The 8247-nt window shown below is 33.8% G+C and overlaps 1 protein-coding gene across 2 annotated transcripts; it reads left to right on the top strand.

Annotated features, from left to right (window-relative positions):
- The first annotated feature begins 3255 nt into the window (after positions 1-3255).
- Positions 3256-7005, top strand: LOC149257643 (serine/threonine-protein kinase Aurora-2-like). 2 transcript variants are annotated; one of them, XM_089369980.1, is made up of 10 exons: positions 3256-3404; positions 3515-3575; positions 3665-3796; positions 5158-5304; positions 5406-5501; positions 5614-5709; positions 5792-5888; positions 6006-6123; positions 6287-6359; positions 6471-7005. In XM_089369980.1, the coding sequence occupies exons 2-10, from the start codon at positions 3525-3527 to the stop codon at positions 6576-6578; spliced, it is 918 nt and encodes a 305-aa protein (XP_089226106.1). In that variant the 5' UTR covers positions 3256-3404; positions 3515-3524; the 3' UTR covers positions 6579-7005. The 2 variants fall into 2 exon arrangements, with proteins under 2 accessions (XP_089226106.1, XP_089226102.1); XM_089369976.1 differs by having other exon boundaries at positions 3262-3575.
- The last annotated feature ends 1242 nt before the right edge of the window (positions 7006-8247 follow it).

Here is an 8247-nt window from a genome sequence, read left to right as displayed (position 1 = left end):
CATTCCTCGTCAAACAATATACTATATATTTATGTATGTGTGTTTGTTTTGATTATATATATATATATATATATATATATATAGTTTTTATGTTTTTTTAGCAATATATCACGAAGTAAGTGTTTTGATGCTTATTATTGATTGATGCCTATCAATATTTACCAACCATTTAATTTATATGGTTGTGCTAGTTGTATGAATATGATAATATTTAAATTCAAATATTTAAAATGCTACTTTAATAATAATGGAATCTCGTTTAATGTAAGATTAATAGATCATTGTCCATGGTAGAGTCAATAAGCATTAAGCTATCATTAAATCACTAGCAATGTGAAATTTTTCTAGTAATTGTAAATGTACATGCTATAATCATTGAATATATCAATTATTAAAAACAAAAACACCTACAATTTGTGTATCTTCATAGTAAAATGTATTCTCATATTTTTAAGGGAAAACTTGTGAGAAACATTTTGGTAACATATAACTATGGACTTAATGAAGAAGACATACAAAGTTTCGAGACTCATTTCTAACATGTTTAGTTAGCACAATTTTTGTCTTTTATTATTATAAATTTCACAATCTCTTCAATAAACATCAGCGAAAAATACAATTGACTTCCTTTTCTAAGAATTGAAAAATATTGAATGCAACCCAACATCCTAAAAGGATTGCAATGTCTCCTTTTCCATAATCTATCTAATCTTAATTCCCTTGAGCAGTTTCTTCATCAGTTTTAGGGTAGGCTAGTTATTATGTATTTTATTATAATTTCTAGCATTGTTACTATTAGAATACACTATCATGGTTTATGCACAACAAATATACATTATTTTTCTGCAAAATCAATTAAGGTCTATAATAGTGAATTGACTTAACCATAGGCATTATGGATCATTGGAATCTGAAGATTCTTTTTTTTTCATATACTCACCATACTATGAGATTAGAAAGTGATAACTCTTTTCCTTTTTAAAAACTCACAAATTTAGGAATGTCTAGCCCATTTCTTTTGAGACATAATTACCTATACCATCATCTTACATAAAACAAATATTGAAAATTAACTCATATTAATTAATTCCTGCTTTTGACCCAAGTACCCATGACCAACTTACTAACACAATCAATAATTGTGTTAACTCACACAAATCCCTTCAACTCATGACCATACTTTACTTCATTTTCAACACCAAATTGTAGAAGAGATGTCCCAAGATATTGTGAATTAGTTGTGACTTTGTAACTCTTCCTTGTACTTAATTCTTATTCAACACTTTTTCTTTAAAGAGTTTTTGGTTTTATTTTATTTTGTTGTAAGGTATTTGCATTTCGATACTTTTCTTTAATATATTTTATCAAAATTTTATTATTAATAATAAGAAGAAATTCTTTATTTTATTATTATTTCAAAATAATATAAATAAGTGTAAAACTCTTTCATTTAATAAATATTTTGAAATTGATTTTAACATAAATCTAAATTTGGATGATTATAGAAATAAAAGAACTTTGGGGTTGGAAAACATTTTATACTTTTCAAAATAGGTGTAGAGAGACAGAGTTATGGGACTGGAAAACTACTCTAATTTTTTTTGGTTTTTTTTAGTTCTGGTGATTCTCTATGGTTGTGAATTGTGGACCAGCAGTACATCAGACATGCAGTGGAAACAAATTGAGAAAATTCAGAAATGTCTAATTACAAACAAATTCAATATTAAAAGTGCAGTTCTTTATGCTATCTTATTAAGTAAAACAAGGGTTGCTCTTATTGAAGCAATTGCTATGATGCGAGTCATAAGGTATTTGAAAAAAATTGAGCAAATGGAAGAGGGCAAATGGCCTAAGGTTGTGTTTAATGACATATTGTGCAAAATAAAGAAGACTTGGATGTGGTAAAATAACAAATGGCTTAGTAAATGGGGTATTTGCTTGCGCATGTGTCTCACAAACACTAAAGAGATAAAAACTTTTGTTATGGATAAGTTCCACAAACGTACTTGGGAGAAGGAGCTAGGGAGAAAGAAAAAAGTACTATATTGAAGAGTTTAATCTCACTCATAATCATCAACAAAAAGCGTACATAGGGTCCAATATTTCTTGGAGAGCCAAAATTCTTATTGCTCAACTAAGGACTAATTCTTATCAACTCCGTTGTGAAACAGGGCGCTAGAAAAGGCCAAAAGAAGTGTGGAAGGAAAGAGTATGTATTTTTTGTTCTTCCGGAAAAGTGGAAATAGAAAAGCATTTCATTTTAGAATGTGAGGCCTTTAAAGACAACAAGGAAAGTTATGCAAATATTCTGACAGTTGGCTCTTGGGATATTCTATTTAGTGAGAGGTTTGTCGAGAAGTTAGGAGCATTTATTGTGAGACTTCACAAGTAAAGGGTCGAATACGAGAGCTAGATAGATAAACAATTTGTCCCATATACTATCTTTAACTTCTTAAACATTAAACTAATTTCTTTCTTCTTTTATTTTGTTAAATATATATATACAACTCATTACCTTTTCTTTAATATATTATTTTATCTAATCTTATAAATCAATTTTAACCTTTTACAAACATTATTAATAATAAATTCCCACAATTTACGAGTAAATAATATTGTATCTAGTAATTTATTATAATTTTATAACCTTCCGCTCCCTTAGTTTTATTATAATTTTAAAACCTTTCCTCTCACTTAGTTTTATTAAAATTGAACGTGATTTTTTTTTACGTACTAAAAACGAATACACTCTTTTATTGTTAATCATTTTTAATTAAAAATCTCTTAACCGTTAACATAGTATATACAACATTTTTTTGAATTTATCACTTAAATAATATCCTTATAAAATTTGAATACAATTTTATTAAAAAATATAGAAACTTTCGCGTTAATGAAGTCAGTCACTCTCAAAGTCTCCAAAAGTTCAATTAATAAACTTTAATTGATTTTATAAGTAAATATTACTCCAATATAAATACCTTATAACAATGACCTTTATACGAAACTGTGCATTTCATTGGTAAGAATGATTAAGCAAACATTAAAATATATTTTAATGGTGGAAATTAATCTTCATAGGTTATTTAAAAGACGGATGGCTACCCACATGAAGATGCTTTGACCATTGTCAGAAGCATAGACAAGGAATCTTGGAGCTGCCATCCCACAGATTCCCCTTCTTTTTAGCGAGTCATAGTGGTGGGTTTTTTAACCGTTGGGAGATGGGTTCCACCATAGCTAAAGAGGAACGTCTTTTTAAAATGTTTAAACGTTTGTATTTGGCAAGTTGAATAAATCGGCAACCAGATTCCTGGGACGATGGAGTTTTAGTTGGATTGAATTTTTGTGGGTTTAGAATCAGAGAATTCGACCGTTAGCCTGGATCAACAGTCAGCCCTCTGGTTAGCCTCCCTTCCCTGTTTTTTCTATTCTCATTTGATTGTTCTATTTATCCCTCATCTGGGCTGATCTCAGATTGCCTTCCAACCAACCCATTCATTCACATTGGTAGGTATTCAAGAATGGTGATGGCTCCAGACGTCAATGCCAATGCCAACCCTGATGGAACAATGGTAGGGATTGATTTCTTTGAAGAATGAATGAATATAGCAATGGTTTATTATGGATTGGGTTTTTATTTTGATTGTGGATCGCATTGCAGGCTCAGGTTCCTCAGAAGAACGAGGAGGATGCTAAGAAGGATGAAAGACGCTGGACTCTCAACGATTTCGACATTGGAAAACCTCTGGGCCGCGGGAAATTTGGCAATGTATATCTTGCCAGAGAGAAGAAGGTTAGTTTTTGTTCATATCCTTTTCCTTTTCTTTCAGTCCTGGTAAGCAATGTCATTCTTTCCCATTCGTTTAAGGAGTCAAATATGACAATGGTGAGGGTTTGGAAAGAGTTTTTTTCATAGGTTTTAGGTGAATGGTGTAATGGGCTAAAGGAATAACTTCAGATCTCCCCTGGTCTTTTCAGTTTTTGTTATTATGCATTAGGATTACAACATAGAGGCAACTTTGAGTTGTAAGCCTGGTGGATTCATGTACGAATCGTGATTGCGTTACCCAGGTTTACAAAATTTCAAGTATTGTAGGCAAGCCAGGGCTTTAAACGCGTCTGCATCTGTGAAATTCAATAGGATATGGAGGATGGGATTGGATGCAGCCCAACAGAAGACACCCTGGACTCCTGATCCAAGGTGGTTTTAAGATGTGCTGTGGGATCGAAAGGGCCTTTTCTCCGTCAGAGCATGTAGATAGGTTTTACTACTGGTCTTTTACCATTAGCAATTTAGCAGGATGCTCTAGGGTCGCATCCACTAAACACCATAAGATGTTTGGAGTTGGTTTGGAGAATTTCTGTAGTTAATCTGGGATTATTCCTTGTCCTGTCAGGCACCCCTATGTAGGCAAGCGAGGGCTTAAAATGCGTCCGCACCTGTGAAATTCAATAGGATATTTAATTAGTCTCAGTTAATGATGGGATGCAGCCCAACTGAAAAAACCCTGGAGTCCTGATCAATATGTGCTATGGGATCGAAAGGGCCTTTTTTCTGTCAGAGCATGTAGAGAGCTTTTACTACTGGTCTTTTATCATTAGCAGGATGTTGTAGGGTTGAATCCATCAAACACCATAAAATGTTTGGAGTCGATTTGGAGAATTTCTGCAGTCAATCTGGGATTATCCCTTGTCTTGTCAGGCCCCTTATGTATTCCGGGCCAAGGGGATGCCAATCAAGTGCAGCGCTTGCATTAGAACCGCAAGTCTCACCGTCACAAAATCAAAAATCAATGCGTGTAAACCCTGATGCTGTTAACCTCATCGTTAGATGGCAAGATTCCCAACCAGGTGTATCCTTCGAAAATGGGTGGGCTTTGTAGGAAATCTTCCAAATAGGGCAGGTTAATCCCATCACTAATCTACCATCAACACACACACAAACAAACAGAAATACCCTGATAGAAAATAAAATTTGTAGGAAATCTTCCAAATAGGGCAGGTTAATCCCATCACCAATCGACCATCAACACACACACAAACAAACAGAAATACCCTGACAGAAAATAAGAAATGTAGAATTTAAAGTTTGGTCCAAAAATTTCGTTCATGTCTTTGATCTTGCCTAACCTCCCCTGTATTTTGTGTAAACAGAGTAAGTATGTTGTGGCTTTGAAAGTTCTCTTCAAGAACCAACTCCAGCAATCTCAGGTAGAGCACCAGTTGCGAAGAGAAATTGAAATCCAGAGTCATCTTCGGCATCCCAATATACTCCGATTGTTTGGTTATTTTTATGATCAGGTTCGGCCTCTGTCACATACACGAATCTGCGGGATGTGATTCATGTGATGAAATTTTTTTGCTAATTTGTATTCATTTTTGTGATTTTTATTTCTGTTCAGAGTCGTGTCTATCTGATTCTTGAATACGCTGCAAAAGGTGAGCTGTACAAAGAGCTTCAACGCTGTAAATGCTTCAACGAAAAGCGGGCGGCCACTGTAAGTGCTGTAGTTTGTGGCATCTTATTTTCTTTGTTTCTATTTGGTAATTATTCTACTATTTGATCTAGTATTCTACTATTTAATCTAGTAACTCTATTTTATTATGCAGTACATTGCATCATTGGCACGAGCCCTGATCTATTGTCATGAAAAACATGTGATACACCGGGACATCAAGCCAGAGAACTTGTTGGTTGGCATACAGGTATTTGTCTAGTATACAATGAATTTAATATCCATATCGAATATGTAAGTGATGATGTCTGATTCTGCAAATTACTCGTCAGGGTGAACTCAAAATTGCAGATTTTGGATGGTCTGTGCACACTTTTGATAGAAGGCGAACCATGTGTGGAACCTTGGATTACTTGCCTCCTGAAATGGGTATGTTCAAAATCCATGATTTTCATTTCATAATCTTACATAGCGTCCGTCTTTTAATTTATACACTATACATAATGAAGCTTAAGTTTGCCTCTTTCTGCGATGTGTCTATTCCAGTGGAGAACAAGGAGCATGATGCTGGGGTAGACATTTGGAGCTTGGGAGTTTTGTGTTATGAGTTTCTTTATGGGTTTCCTCCTTTTGAAGCTAAGGAGCATTCAGACACTTACAAAAGGTTTGCGAGAGCATTATACGTGCCTTTTTTCCTTGTTTGTTTTCCTGTTTTAAGCCTTATGAAAATTTCCTTCGTATTGAAGGTCTGCAGGATTTTAAATTGGGTTCTTAGTTTGCTTATTTTGAATCCTGAAATGGATGTAATAGGTAAATTTTTTGTGCAGGATTGTCAAAGTTGATTTGAAATTTCCTCCCAGGCCTTTTGTCTCTGATGCAGCCAAAGACCTTATTCGTCAAGTTAGTGTACATTGCCTCTGGATTTATGTAAATGCATTTGTAAATATCTTATGATATCTTACTGATCATGGGTTTTTGATATCTTACTAATTATTATACTCTCTCCTGCAGCTTTTGGTGAAAGACTCTTCACAAAGATTGCCCCTACTTAAAGTTCTTCAACATCCCTGGATTTTTCAAAACGCTGATCCTGATGGCGTTTACAAGACAGGACATTGAAGAATGTAGTGATTGTTGCTTCATCTCTGGATTGTTCAAACTGCTGATCCTGACGGTATTTACAAGGCATCGCTGCATTGAATAACGTACTGATTGTTCTACATGAAGTTCTCCAACAGATCTGAGTTGTTCAAAATGCTCATCCCCATGATAGTGTTTACGAGGCACTGTATTGAAACAGAAGTGTTATTAAACCATTGAGGTAGGCATTAGCTTGCACTAGGTGGATGTTTAATCCCTCGTGTTGTTGAAGAGTGCTTCTAGTGGGTTACCGGGCATTCTGATAATATGTAAAGCCCTTTCTTGTATTTTATTCTTTTCAAATTCATTGAGCGATGTTTTTCCTTCACTGTCCTCCGAACTGGGAGACAGGAGGCTTCGATGTGTGAATAACACTTAGCAATTTTATTATTCTTTAAAAAATGCATACAGGAAGATCTTGCAATTTTAGTAATGTTGAGATGCCTTAATGCATGAGTGTATTCTGTATAATTCTTGCAATTTTAGTCTTGTACGTTGTTTGCTTGACCCTTCAATTGGAATCCAAAACTACTCGCTCTGCAAGCCATATGGACACTGGAATAGAGTTGTTCCCAAGTTTACAGAGTCTTTTCTTGTTGAAATATAATGTTCAACGTAAAACATGAACTCCCTTCTATAATACAGAGGATGTGAATATCAGATGACCAATATTTGAACCTAAGAATCGGATTTCTTGGGTGGAGGCTAAGTGTAGCGGTAACACCGCTAGTTGGACTGATGACGTTATTCTCCATGAAAATTTATAAAATTTGACCAACTGTAGCACGTTTTGTCTGAATTTGGTCCGATGACATTCTTCTCCATCAAAATAAATAAAATTTGAACAATTCTAGTCTGAATTTGACAGATGATATTCAATGTTCAAATTCCATGCGCTGGGCTTATTGGACGCTCGCATGGCCCATTAAATACACTGATCATTATTTGCGAAGCACTTGTTAGATTCTATGTAAATGTGTTTCAGTGCTTACCTGGAATCCTATGTTACTTCGACCCAGCAGTTTTCCAAAAATCCTTTTGATGGGAAAGTGACTTAAGATGAAGAGGTTTTTCGAGTTTTTGAAGTAACGTTTGAAGAAAAAGTTTGCAAATACCATTTTAAGTTTTTAAAGGAATTTTGGAAGAAAATTTTTGTTAACACCATTTTGAAGCACTTTACCAAAATCTTTTTGATGGAAAGTGACTTACTTAGATAGATGGAGAGGGCATTTTGAGCTCAAGAAATCTTTTACTAAAAAATTTTACAAACCATTTTGAGCTTTTTAAAGGAATCTTTGAGAAAATAGTTTGAGAAACCCTATTGAGTTTTTAAGGGAATTTTTGAGAAAAAAGTTTGGCAAATTATTTTGAGTTTTTAAAAGAATTTTTGAGTAAAAATTTTTTCAGCATACAATTATAATATAGAGAGATTTTATTTGGTAGGAGTAAATTAAGAATGATAAGGAGAATATATGAAACTGGATAAAGTTAGTTGTCAATTGTTTAAATATATGGTAAGAAAGTGAAACATCAATTTTGTTTTTAACTCTGTAATGTATTTGAATGTGCAGATTTTCACAGTTAGAATTCATGTTGTCAATTTTTTTATTTTTATTTTTTTTTGGAGAAACTATGTAGTGAACAAACA

The sequence above is a fragment of the Pinus tabuliformis genome, chromosome 6 (assembly GCF_031772625.1).
Source record: "Pinus tabuliformis cultivar Carrire ecotype Pingquan chromosome 6, CPIR1, whole genome shotgun sequence".
NCBI classification, from domain to species: Eukaryota; Viridiplantae; Streptophyta; class Pinopsida; order Pinales; family Pinaceae; genus Pinus; species Pinus tabuliformis.
The sequence above is the reverse complement of the archived record's forward strand: the minus strand, read 5'-3'. Positions and strand labels throughout refer to the sequence as shown.